This window comes from Pyxicephalus adspersus, chromosome 1 (assembly GCF_032062135.1).
Source record: "Pyxicephalus adspersus chromosome 1, UCB_Pads_2.0, whole genome shotgun sequence".
Lineage (NCBI taxonomy): Eukaryota > Metazoa > Chordata > Amphibia > Anura > Pyxicephalidae > Pyxicephalus > Pyxicephalus adspersus.
In genome coordinates this window covers 48,267,738-48,280,687 of record NC_092858.1, presented here as the reverse complement: position 1 = coordinate 48,280,687, position 12,950 = coordinate 48,267,738, and the positions used below count along the sequence as shown (strand labels likewise).

Sequence of the window (12,950 nt, the reverse complement as noted above, 5' to 3'; positions counted from 1 at the left end):
CTCTCTCTCTCTCTTCTCTCTCCTCTCTCTCTCTTCTCTCTGCTCTCTCTCTCTTCTCTCTGCTCTCTCCCTCTTCTCTCCTCTCTGCTCTCTCCCTCTTCTCTCCTCTCTGCTCTCTCCCTCTTCTCTCTGCTCTCTCTCTCTTCTCTCTCTCTCCTTAAAGAACCTTTTAAAGCTTTAACTGCTTTTCACTTGTTGATGTGTGTGCATGTGCGGTTAATTGTTTCACTTCAGCATTTTCCTTTCCAGAATATGTGCGAGGGGCTGCTGAGTTCTATGAAATCAGTACTTCAAAGCAGGAAAGAGCTGTGTTCTATCACAGACTATCTAAAGAGTGGCAAAAAAGAGGATTTCATTAAGGTCAGTTTTTTTTTTCACTTCTAACAGTTTAGTTCTTTCTACTTGCCTAGTGTTATTATAAAACTGCAGAGTGCATAACAACAAGGCCCTTGTTGCTTTGTGTGCCAACAATATTGTGAAATCATGTAAGCTAAATCATATGAGTCTGTGTAAGAAGTGTATAACTTCCATAGGTTTTCTGAGATTTTGAGTTCTGGCTTACTCCCTTGCTATCACAGTGAATGTTATGTGTATGAGCATTCTGAGCCACCTATATTTTGGCAAAAAATCTTTTTCTTCTCTGTTTACTTTGATTATATGAGAACATCAGCTGCTATAGAAACACAGTTGCACACACTAATGGTTACCCAGGCTCTAAGCCATTACATTGTTTAGTTTTTTTACCTTGTAAATTGTGTGAACTTTTCAACTAAGAAATGGAAGGAAGTTTATTCTTGGCATACGGCTTGTTTAACCAGTTAGGCTATTGTCTTAGCTTGTTGGAAATATTTAGCTAAATGATCTTTAAAGATGATTTCACAAATTATTGTTTACATTTAAACTGGTAACAATTTATTTATTTTTTTTTTTTTGTTTAATGTGAATTTTAAATGAATGTCGTTAGAAAAAAGGCAAAAGTGTGATGGTCACTTCAGTGGCAACAAACAAGTACATACACAAGCAAAGGTGCAGCAGTGACTAGTTCACCTGTACGCATCAGTGTTCACTCGGTTACCAGAAGTGAGAGAAAATCTAACCAAATCCTAGATGGCAGTAAAAACCTGACAACAATTTTAATCCTTCCCAACTTCATTGAAAACTAAAAAAATAAATAAATAAAGTATTTAGTATTTTGCGTTGACATACAATTAATGAATTTTTATAGTGAAATAAAAAATGAAGAAAAATAGCTGCAGTGTTGTAACTGTGTCTCTAGATGGAGCTCTTCACTTACTTCTTACTACTTGTGAATGAGGGGAAATAGGTCAAAATTTTACAAAATACTCCTTGCCACATAGTGATTCATTCTAAGTATGTGTTTATTGTTGTCTGTTCCCCGCTGGGAAGATTCACCCCTCTATTTTTCCTGAGAACCAGAAAGTGAGGGTAAATAGAAAATTATACAGTTGTCAGCAGGACAAAAGTGTGGAAAAATCTTATGATGATTGGTGGCAACTGTCTAAAAGGCAAATTCTCATCCCCTGTAGAGATCACATCTTATTACTGTTGCCTTTCTGGGACAGGAAGTCAAATCTTCCAAAATGGCCAAGGAAGAATAATCTGACGTGGGTTTTACCCTTCCTTACCAAATGCGCATATATATATATATATATATATATTATTCAAAGGCTTTCTGTATTGATATTTTATAAGAAAAAAAAGTGTAATACAAATGACACATTAGGCCATATTAGGAGTATGTCTATGTTATGTGAGGGCCCATCTGATAGTGGTGGTATCACTGATGGTGATACTACCAGTCTCAGCATTCCATGTAAGCTGAAAGTGATCAGTCACTAACTAGGATTTGTGTCTTTAGGTTGCCTTCATCTGCTCTACAGTCATTATTTATTGGTAGTCCTTTTTTTATTGGCTGTGGCCCATCTGTCTTTTTATGAAGTGAGGATTTCAGCTATTTTGTCCATTATTACACTGAAATTAGTCATTTGGAAATGACAACTGGTGCCCGTAAACACAATGCTGGTGAATTGGATGGGGATCAAGTCCTATCTATGATCAAGATGATCAATGATGATGGATCAATAAACAATTGTACACCAGGTACAGATGTTAGTCAGTACATATGAGATGTGACATATATGACTTATAGTATAATCTATTTCTTTCTTTCACTTTGAGGTCTGAAGTTCTTTATAATGTGTCCAATATTGGCTGTCACTTTAGAGGCTCCCCCAAGTGTGATGAATTCCCATTTCCAGCTTGTTATGATCCATCTTGTAGTGACTTATGTCATTCTCAAGTGTTCGTGAGCGCTAGCAGCTGTTCATTCCGGAGTAACTTTATTATTCTTTTGCAGATTACTTTCCTTGGGCTTTCTAGGGAGTCGGGAACAAAAAACATTCAGGTATCACATAATGTTAGGTTTAAATGTTTAATCTTTATTTTTTGAACCTCTTAGGTTACTCCAACAATCACAGATTGTTTATTACTTGTTCCATCCAAAACTCAGTCGATTTCTGTTTTTGTTCAGTAATGTATTTATAACAGTTGCTGGAATGGGCATTATTTAAAATCTACATTTTTGTATCTTAGAGCAGACATGTTTTTCCTGAACTTTTATTCTATTTTTTAAACATTTAATAGTTTCCAATGAAAAATACTAGAAATACAGCTCTTTCTTTTAAGAAATTTCTATAGAATTGTATTTATTGTAAACTGTTGGTATTTCTTTTGTTCATAGGGTGTAACGGCTCTTTATGTGGATGTACCAGAATTGATTCAGTCTCCCCATCTGTGCAATTTAAACGAGAATGAAGTTATTCTAATCAAAGATGGAAAAGAGGTTGCGAAATCTAATGCAACACAGGTACATAATCGTCTGATTGCTGTGTATGGGGAAGTGATAGCACATGATTAAGTGTTATTATTCGGTTGTATTTGACAATAACAATTATACTCAAATAAAAATGCTCCCGTTGGTTAGACACAATACATGGGAAACTTGCATAATGCCGTTACAGAATTTTTGCAGATTCTATGTTTTAGCCTACCATAATGTATGGAGCTTGTAGTTTAAAGCTGAATTCCAACCTTACCTTCAGTCTGTTACAGTTGTAGAGGCTCTTCTGTACCAAATTTGGTTGCTATAAATTTACCTTGCCTGTAGGAAGTTAAATTTTGCCATCAGTATCAACCTGACCGCTCTTCTCACCAGATACAAATTGTTTGCTTTACATGTTCATGTTAATGGGGAGAGTGACAGAAATCAGGGAGTCTTAGCTTTAAGTGTTTGAACATGCATGGAATTTGTTAAATATATATTTTAGGTATTTATTTTATTTCTTGTATCTTGTTATACTTCTGCAGAATTTTTTTTCTGGGTCCATATGTATGATGACTTCAGCACCATTGTCACCCTTTAAAACAGACCATCTATTGGTCCTGCTGAGCAAATATTCAGCTGGAGTGAGGTATGCAATAGAGCAGGACTGCTTGAGCAAAATTAATAAGAAAGCGGACCATCATGAGGACGATGACACAAATCATTCTGTCTCTTCAATTGAGGATGATTTTGTAACGGCATTTGAACATTTGGATGAAGAGGATCCTGTAAATACAAATGACAGCCAAGGTACTGGTATTTTTATGCTACCTAACCTAGACATTTCCTAACTTGTTTTGGGGTATTTGGTAGTGCCCAACTACTACTATTATAGCATTTGTTTTTTGCCTGAGCATATTAGCTGTTTTATCTTCCACAGTGGCTGTTACTAATATACCAGGTAGTGGAAAATCGCAAGCAGGAAGTATTTATAACTTTCCAATGCTCTATAGGAATCCAATATTGTTAAAAAAATTTGTGTACAGCAAGGTTCATGGAGTTGGGAGTAAACACAATACCTTGTGAGGTTCCAAAGGTCGAAGTCATTAACAGCCCATTTAAACCCTCAGTTTAAATTGACTTAGTATATTCTAGGTGCATTAAAGCAGAAATTTTTCATTGTCTTACAATGAGTTTTTTTTTCATTTTAAAGCAACCACAGCCTAAAGCTAGGTACACACGTCCAATAATTATTGTTAGAAAACAAACGATTATGACTGATCTACGATTATGCATGATTATACTTGAACAATTGTATTGTGCACAATTCTGTACATGCTGTAACGATACGATCGTTCAAATATATTTCCGCCAATAGTGTACACACGCTAGATACAATCGTTTGAACGATGCAGGGAGTGACATGTAAAGGAGAAGGTGTATTGCAGAAACATGCACAACCACTGTGTACACAGCTTAAGTAGACGAGCCTCTCCTTTCCCAGCAGCTGCAGAGTGAAATCTGTGCTCCCTGACATGCTCCCTACTGAGTCAGACCTATAACTCCACAATCTGCAAAGCTTATACTCCCCACTGATTGGAAAGCCAGAACCTCATTACAAAAAATCCAGTCCTGGCTAGGCATTGATATATTTATCAATTTATTGCATAAATTTGTTAACAACTAAAGTTTTGAGGTCTGCCTAATGGCAACTAAACTCAATACCAAAATTTGGGAAGATCAGCATTAGGTGCAATGGGGAAACAATGTGAAAAACACAGACATAGAAGGGGAGGGAGGGGGTGTAAGGGAAATGGTTCCTCCAATGGGATTCAGATCACATTATACTCAATCCATGTGTCCCAGTTTTTAAAGAAAGTACCTTGTTATTTTGTCATTCGAAATAATCCAGTTTAACTTGTGTTTGGTAAAGTCTAAATGGATTTTACTTGCTTTCCAGTAGCATGCTATAGTTATACAAGCGGTCAGAAAGATGTTGGATATTAGTCAGGCTGCAGGTTTCAGAAATTAATCGTCTAACTTGGAAAATTGGGTGCTTCTTTTGGGTAGATTCATGTGTAGCTTTGAGTATATTAAATTGTTTATAGAGCCTGATTAGCACCATATACCTTTTAATTAGCTTTTATAAGTGAAGTGTGCTCGTAGTGTCTTTCCACTCCTTGGTCTGTTACGCAATCTCCAAATCAGCTCCCCTTTGTGTCATTTATAACAGCGGTCGCCAACCAGTGGTCTGCAAGAAAATTTTGGTGGTCTGCGACTATGTCCCCCATGCAGTTCCCAGGCCTGTCAAGTGTGTCCCTGGACATAACTGGCCACTCTCCCATTGCAGGCTTAGATCTGTGATGGGAGTGTGGGCGGGGTTATGCCATAATGATGTCACACTGGGGAGGTTTCTCCCCCTTTGAGTGACACTCGGCTCCCCGCGTTTGCGTGGTCGGGAGCCGGTGATTTTAGTGTTCCGCTGGACCGAAAAGGTTGGCAACCACTGATATAGAAAAGCTTTTTCTGGGAGTCAAGCTGAGACATACTTCAGAGATTGATTTTAGAATGTAAAAACAATCTAAGTTGCACATAACAAAACTTTTCTGATCGTGATAGGTAATATTTTTCTCGTAGGACTGACATTCTGACAACTGTTTTACTATCTAAGAGATTCATAATCTGTAAGAACCTCCTTTTGGTCCACTATTTGAACTGGGACTGGTCATGTCGGGGGGGGGGGGCAGGGACTCTTGGTTACCCCAGAAGGGCGCCAGAGGGGAATGGTCTGAGCATAAATTACGTTTTTGTTTTGTTTTTTGGCCATCCCAAAATGACAGTGCATAAAATAAGGACAAGAAAGAACTTCTATGGTGGTCATTGGGGTCTGACATGGTGTGTGAAGCTTTTTTTGCAGGACATTGGGGACTCCTATAGATTTTGGTGTGTACAAGGAATCCTGTGTGGTTTATGGTTCCAAATAAATTTTAGCAATTTTTTTAGTATGTTTCTCTATCTTTTTGGAATCGCAATGGGTAATGTTCAGAACAGATATAGCAGTCGAGGGAGAATGTTCATTTTTATTGCCGCTATCAGTTATTTAGGTCCTTCATAGTTGTGCAACAAATTGGGGATAATTTGCCTGATAGAGTTTAGTAATTGTAGGTGTTATTTGGATGCCCAGATAGGGGAGGCAGTGTGAAATCATAGTTGTCTTGAAATTGAGTTACTAAGAGCTGTGGGAGAGTGAGGTTGAGGGCTAGTGATTTGTTCCTATTCACTGTCAGGCCCAACACCCCTAAAAACAACTGTAGTTCCTGCTGTAGAGATTCGGGAGTGTGACTACCTGTGAAGAAATATGCATTAGGACATCATCTGCATCTAATGCACTTTATTGTTTAGAAAATCCACATTTATTCCCTTTAATATCTGGGTTTTGACGGATGGCTAACGCCGGGGGTTCTATAGTTGGGGCAAATGGCAGCGGAGATAGGGGGTTCCTTACCTACTCTGAATTAGTGGGGGAGAATGTCCTTAATTCGAGATGTGGGTTGAGAGCGTGGAGTAGAGAGCCGCTATGAGTCAATGGAATGCTGGATCAAAGCCCTTTGTTTATAAAAGGATTGTAAGATAGTCACAGGATTAGCTATCGAACACTTTTTGTAAATCTATAGATAGTAACATACCTTCTCTGGTCCAGCCCCTATCCCAATTACCTGTGATGATAGAGATCAGCTCTATCGTTCTTGTAGTTTTACCTGGGGCTTGACGGTGAGGCAGAAATCCCACCTAGTTGAGTGAATGTGAAAGTGTTGAGCCTGTCAGCTTTTTCATAACTTTGGGAAGCTTAAACTATTTTTACATGTTTGTCTTATCCATTGACAAAATGCGAGTCTGCCTAAAACCCTTATTTAAAAAAATATATTTATAAAATATATTTAAAAATGATTACTATTATTTGCACATTAGTGACCTGTGTGAACTGATGTACTATAATCATAATTTAAAAATGACTAATTCTTTTAATATCTCTTAGATATGCATTGGGGGTCCTCAGCAAATCAACGGGATGCTGCTTCACAGACACAGCCTTCTCACTGCCTAGACATCAGTGGTACAAAAATCATATTTAGTTCTGTTCGCCGCAGGTCATCAATCAAGTCTACAGTTCTTGTGAATTGTGTGGGACACCAGGACATTTCTGCATTGCCTAAATATGGTGGCAATATAACAAACAGTGATACATGGAAACATGGAAATGGTCTAGACAAAAACAAATTTTCCCCATCCCCTGAAGATACCTCAGAGTCTGAATGTTCAAGCCCAAGTCCTATTATTTTCCTAGATGAAGAAGGGTATCAAAAAAGTTTAAAAGCAAAACTTAGCCTTCCGAAGATTCCAGTTGGAAAAGATGGTGTTGAAGACTCAGATTCAGAAATAAGTGAGTTTTTTGATAGCTTTGATAGGTTTGATGAACTGGATCCATCGTTAGAAGACAATTACCAAGGTATTAGGAAACCTGTTTTAGAAAGCCCTCCTAAAAAACGGAAAAGTGCAAAAGTTAGTGTAAGTACAGTTTGCATGAATCCACAAAAATTTAAGTTTGATCGCCCTACACTGTCGGCTAGTATAAGAAAACCAACACCTCGTAAAGCAGAGTCTCCATTTAGTAGTGTAGTTGATGTACCAGAATCCCCACGGCCAGCAAAGACATATGTTGAAGATAATGGATCCTTATTTAGTCCAATCAGATCATCTGCTTTTAGCCCTCCTGGAGTTGCCATAGGCTTAGACTGTTCTTTTCAAGCAGCAAGTCAGAATAAAGCCGTGTCTTGTAAAGGAGATTCTTATGTTGCCTTTAGCAATTATGCAAACCGTGTATGTGCTGATATGTTTGATTCTGTCTTAAAGACTAAACCATCTTCTGAGTTTGTGAAAAAAGAGCCTGAGAAGGTTATAAAGCTTAAACGCAAATCAAATAATAAAGAATCAGAACGAAAAATGAAGACAAAGCATAAATCTATCAAAGGTGGAATTCAGAAATATGCTGCAGACCTGGTGGAAAAAAGCTTTGGAAATGCATTTAAAGACTTGCAAAGGGGCGTTACTTCCTGTACTAGTGCACTGTGCCACCTAGCGGCAAGGCTAACATCCTATGTGTTTCAGATGGCATTTTATGAAATTGGTAGGAGACAAGCGTTTTCAATAAAGAAACGAGCTATTAATAGTTTAGCAAATCTTATGGTTAGTGAAGTCATGACAAGTGCTCTGCAAGAACTCCGCTATATAAAGAAACAAATGGTTACAAATGCAGTAACACGATTTGCTGCAGACCTTGCAGAAGAACTAGTTTTTGAGGGTATTATGGAAGTATGTCAGTTCTCTCACCCACCTACTCCAAATGTGTCTTCTGATACACAATCTTTTGACTATGAAGATGTTGTAGTAAGTTCCTATGCTAAAGATTTATCAGAATCTGTGATACAGGAAGCCTTTATTGAATTATCTCAAGTGAATGTAACTTTCACCACAGAAGCTGCTATCAGTGTTTCAATGGACAACCTAAAATACGTAGGCTCAGAAGGAAAAAATCAGTCAACTCAGTCGTCATCATCTTTCCTTACTCCTGTACATAATTTTGCCCCGCCTGCACCACATGGGTCCAAGAAAGACTGTTCTGTCCACTATGCTTTACTGTTTACATCTGGTCTTATGAGTTCTGTTCCTGTGCCTGTAGCTGCAAGGGTGCTGAGTCAACATTCTGTTTCCAGTGACCACACAGATATGTCCACCAATAACATGTGCATTAATAATGTAGATAATTGTTTCTCAAGAAAAGACATTAATGAATTACCATGTGACAAAGTAATACTTTCTTCCTCTAAAAATTGTGTAAGTAATAGACGACAAGAGCAAAGATATGTAGATTTTATAAAGGAGGAAGCAGATGGAGTAAAAACATTAGCAGTAACTATGGTAGACATGATTGTAAATGAGGCATATGATGTTATCAAATCAGCCAGAACTGTGGAAGATTATGCTGAGATGACTAACAGAAATATTGATATCCCTCCACAAGATCTTTCATTAGAAGGTGCTTCATCGCAGCTTCAATCGACAGATGAGTTGGCTAAAGGTGCTTGTAGGCATCCAAGTGGCAAAAATGCACAATCTCTATCAAGCAGATGGGATGCAAGTAAATCCAACCTAGATATCTCTGTTAGTTTAGTTGGCCATCATACTAATAGCTATGCTCACATAGAAAGTGCTTCCCTAAATCAATGTTTTCCTACAAGACCTTCTTCAAGAGACAGCAACTCTGGATTCACAAGTAAACCTTCATCATATACTTTTGTAGGGAATCCAAATAATGGAAACAATAAAGCCAGTTTGGGTGGTGCAACCGTAAGAAGTGGTATAGAAAGCAATGATGCTATAGATCCCCCATTTTTTGGCCTGCCAAGTTGTCTTCCTCATTTCAATAGCTTTTCTTCTGTTATGTGTAGTTGTGGTGATAAATTTTTAATGGAGGATAAAAGTTTCCATAAAGGTTCAAATGTGACCTTTCTGCCAGGCACACCACCTTCTACACCTCTGACGTCTTATGATGTGAGTCCCGAGAGAAGCATGAGAAAACTAAATAAAAGACTGAAGGGGCAACTGGCAAAAGAGTTCTATCCTGCCACACCACCATCTACTCCCCATCTGTCCGTTTATGAACAGAACAGTATGAAAAAGGATGACTTCATGCTTAAACTTATGAGGTCCCTTTCTGAAGAGGTAGAAAGTTCTAGTAGTGATGAGAGCTCTGAAGAGCTTGAGGTTTCTGAAGAAACTTTTAGATATGCTGAATATTTGTCAAGTAACATCATATCCATGGCTACTAACATGGCTGCTTATTCGTTAGTTGATGAGTCTGATCAGGGACCAACAATGAGGAACAGGTCACAGTTAAGTGTATTAAGTGATAAATGGGGATACCCCGCCTACATGAGAAATGTTACTGAGGACCTTTTAGAAACACTTTGTTCATATGCTAACTGTGTTGCTGGTGAAGTCATTAATGATGCAAAAGAAGTGCTGAGCAGTAGAAAGAACTCGGCCTGTGACCTGGAATATAGCAGTTCTCAAAAAAAGGATAAAGATTGTAGACCCAAAGAAAGAAATCATAACTATGCTCGCTTTACATCCTTTGATGCAGCAACTCTTCCCCTGCCTCACTATTATGGAGGTGCTGGTTTGACCTCCAAATATCCAAGCTGTGAAAGTGTAACTGAAGAATATGCTGACCACCTTATACGGGTCCTAAAAATGGAAGGAGGGAGTAGCGAGTTAATACTGGATCAATATGCAAGTAGATTAGTTTATGGAGCAATTAAATCTGGCCTACAGCAGGCCTCTAAAACTACTAAGCTGAAGTGCAATAAGAAAATAATGCCTAGAATGAGACCTGATGCAAATAGTAACAAGGACATATTCAGACTTTTGGGAAGAACTCATCATGCAGGTAAAGAAAATCAAAGACAAAATAGCTCTATCCTTCCTTCTTTCACTGAGGACTCCGTGCACAAAACAGAGTTTAATAGGCTAATTCATTTTGCAGAATCTCTTGCGAACACCATAACATGTGATGTAAAGAAAAGGTTAACATTTTCTGCTGCTTCTTTACCTAAATCATTAACGGACTCCTGTCTCTATACAAAATCCAAAAATGATTATGTCAATGGAGAGATTGTCAAAACCTCATATCCCAAGGCACCTTTACTATTCTCCCATAAACAGAAGCTTTATCACAGCACAGGTAGTTTGAATGATAATGGGTATAGTGAAAGTTTTGTACATGCTATTGAACAATATGCCTGCAAGGTTGTAGATAGTACTTTGGAATTTAGTCTGGAGCGGGCCAGGCTTCAAGCATTGGAAAACAGAAGGAAAACTGACAAAGACTCAAATGCCGCAAAACTTGTACATTCTTATGGAACTGCTTGCAGATTATGTAGTGCAAAAGAGCTGCAAGGAAACCCTTTATCATCTTGTCACTTTTTGATAGGACATGACATATCCAGAAAAATTAAACAGTGTGCAAAATCTAAGCAAAATACTGGACAGAAATCAAGACTTTTTCATCTGAACATCCCCAAAATTCAAATAGACCTTGATAAGAGAGCAATGTTTGCTGATAAAATAGTAAGTGCGGCCATCGAAAAAGCAGAGCGTGAACTCAGCAGCACAAGCTTAGCTGGTGATAGCGGGATTGGACATGATGGGGTCAGCTTTGCCGAAAGCCTTACCACTGAAATCCTGATGTCTGCCATGAAGAATATTGGCCATGTTGTTAATATAAGGTGAGGTTTGGTATTCACTTAAACAATTGTTAGTTATCTTTGCAGAACTCTGATTCTTTGAATACTTTTAAATGTAGTTTTTCTTTTAATAAAATGTTGCCATTATGAGGTACTGAGTGTAGATTATTAAGAAAAACAAAAACAGAATTGTAGCAACAGGCTGCAATAAAACAAAATTGAAAAAAGTGATTAGGAAGGTGGTTAGGATTAGGAAGAAGGGATATCAACACCTTTCAATCCGACAGAGGTGTGGATGGCAAATTGATAATGCTTTAGGACTACCGGTATGGGCACACACTGTATTAAATGTATATGTATTAGATAAAATTATTCTACATAGATAAAAACAATAATATATCAGGGGTGGGGGGTGGAGTACAAGAACTGCTATTGCAACCATGATTCCTTTATACTCACAGTAATAATGAGGCACGCTAAATAAAATTGTGCCTTCCCTCTCTACGCTTCTCTATCCTACTGTCCTGCAATCTGCCATAGAAATTATTGGGGTCTATCTACAGATATACATTCAAAGCTTTGGTTCTTTTTATGTTGGGGAAGTCAGCTAATTGTTAGATTCTACATAATATTTGTTAATAAGAGTTGTTGAGAGCATAAGGTAAACTTGTTGAGTTCAGCAACTTGATGAGTCATACAGTTCTAGCTTTTATCCATTTTCTTTTTTGTGTTTTAGTTCTAATGGAAAGGATGGGTTCCAGTCAGAGGACTCGTTGGCGAGCCAACAGACCAGCGTTAGCATTGGAGATGACAGCACGGGCAGCTGGTCCAATCTGAGCTTTGAGGATGAACACCAAGATGAAAGCAGCAGCTTCCTTCACCTTAGTGACAGGTAAATAGAGTTTTTTTTAAAAATAAACCATTGTTGAGTATTGCTTAAATTAACAGGTAAATATATCTAGCTTCTGTTTTTTTTTTTATGAATTTATTTTGTACTGCACTTTTTTATTTGAACTTAGATTCTCTAGTTCAGGCTGAATGAAAACCCACTTCACTGCACTCCTGTTTTTTTTTTTTTTTTTTTACATTATACTGTATCTGTAAAATATTGTTTATTTTTTTTAACTGCAGTTCATTGTCAGAAGCTATAATATGTAGCTGTGTTTCAAATATAGGTTACCGTATCCCCCAACGATTTAAAGTTCACTTGCTAGAAAATACATATACAGGCTGCAATTGGTGGCTTCCTTTAGAAAATGCTTGTTGCCTGTGTTTAACTTTAATCACAAACCTAAAAAATTCTGGATTTTTTCATCTCTGTATTGTTAAGATTAGCCAATCCAAGTGTGAAAGCCCAAACATCAGCATATAATCTAGAGAACTATCATGTTAGGAAGTAGAGGTCAGTATTGGCAGCTTGTATATGATCTTTGTCAAGTTCCAAAAAATTGTTTTATTCACTAGTTATTTATGTAGCTTTGATTTAGAATAAATTGATTTTAAATGTTTTTTTAATATTATTTACCAAATGAAATACTTGTATTTTACTATTCAGAACAGTACATTTTAATTAGATATAAATATTATAAAAAATATTTCACAGTAATGCTGGGCAATATATTACTCTACAGCTGTGATAGAGCTTCAGGTCCCAATATGTCATGCTAGCTTTTTTTTTTATTAATTGAACTACCCTATTATAGAGGTACATTGCCCTCACCTGAACGGTAAAATGGGGGCCTTGTTAATGCTTTATTTACTTGGATTTACATTTTTAAAATGACCTTTTTTTTTTTTTTTTTTTT

The 12,950-nt window shown here is 37.4% G+C and overlaps 1 protein-coding gene across 3 annotated transcripts in view; it reads left to right on the top strand.

The window, feature by feature from the left end:
* The window catches only part of AKAP11 (A-kinase anchoring protein 11), a 44,227-nt gene that overhangs the window by 16,224 nt on the left and 15,053 nt on the right, over positions 1-12,950 (top strand). For all 3 annotated transcript variants that reach the window (XM_072410293.1, XM_072410279.1, XM_072410287.1), the window contains exons 3-8: positions 250-360; positions 2,378-2,425; positions 2,762-2,887; positions 3,388-3,652; positions 6,879-11,187; positions 11,882-12,037. In XM_072410293.1, the coding sequence (XP_072266394.1) occupies positions 250-360; positions 2,378-2,425; positions 2,762-2,887; positions 3,388-3,652; positions 6,879-11,187; positions 11,882-12,037 (5,015 nt within the window). The remainder of the gene's footprint in view (positions 1-249; positions 361-2,377; positions 2,426-2,761; positions 2,888-3,387; positions 3,653-6,878; positions 11,188-11,881; positions 12,038-12,950) is intronic.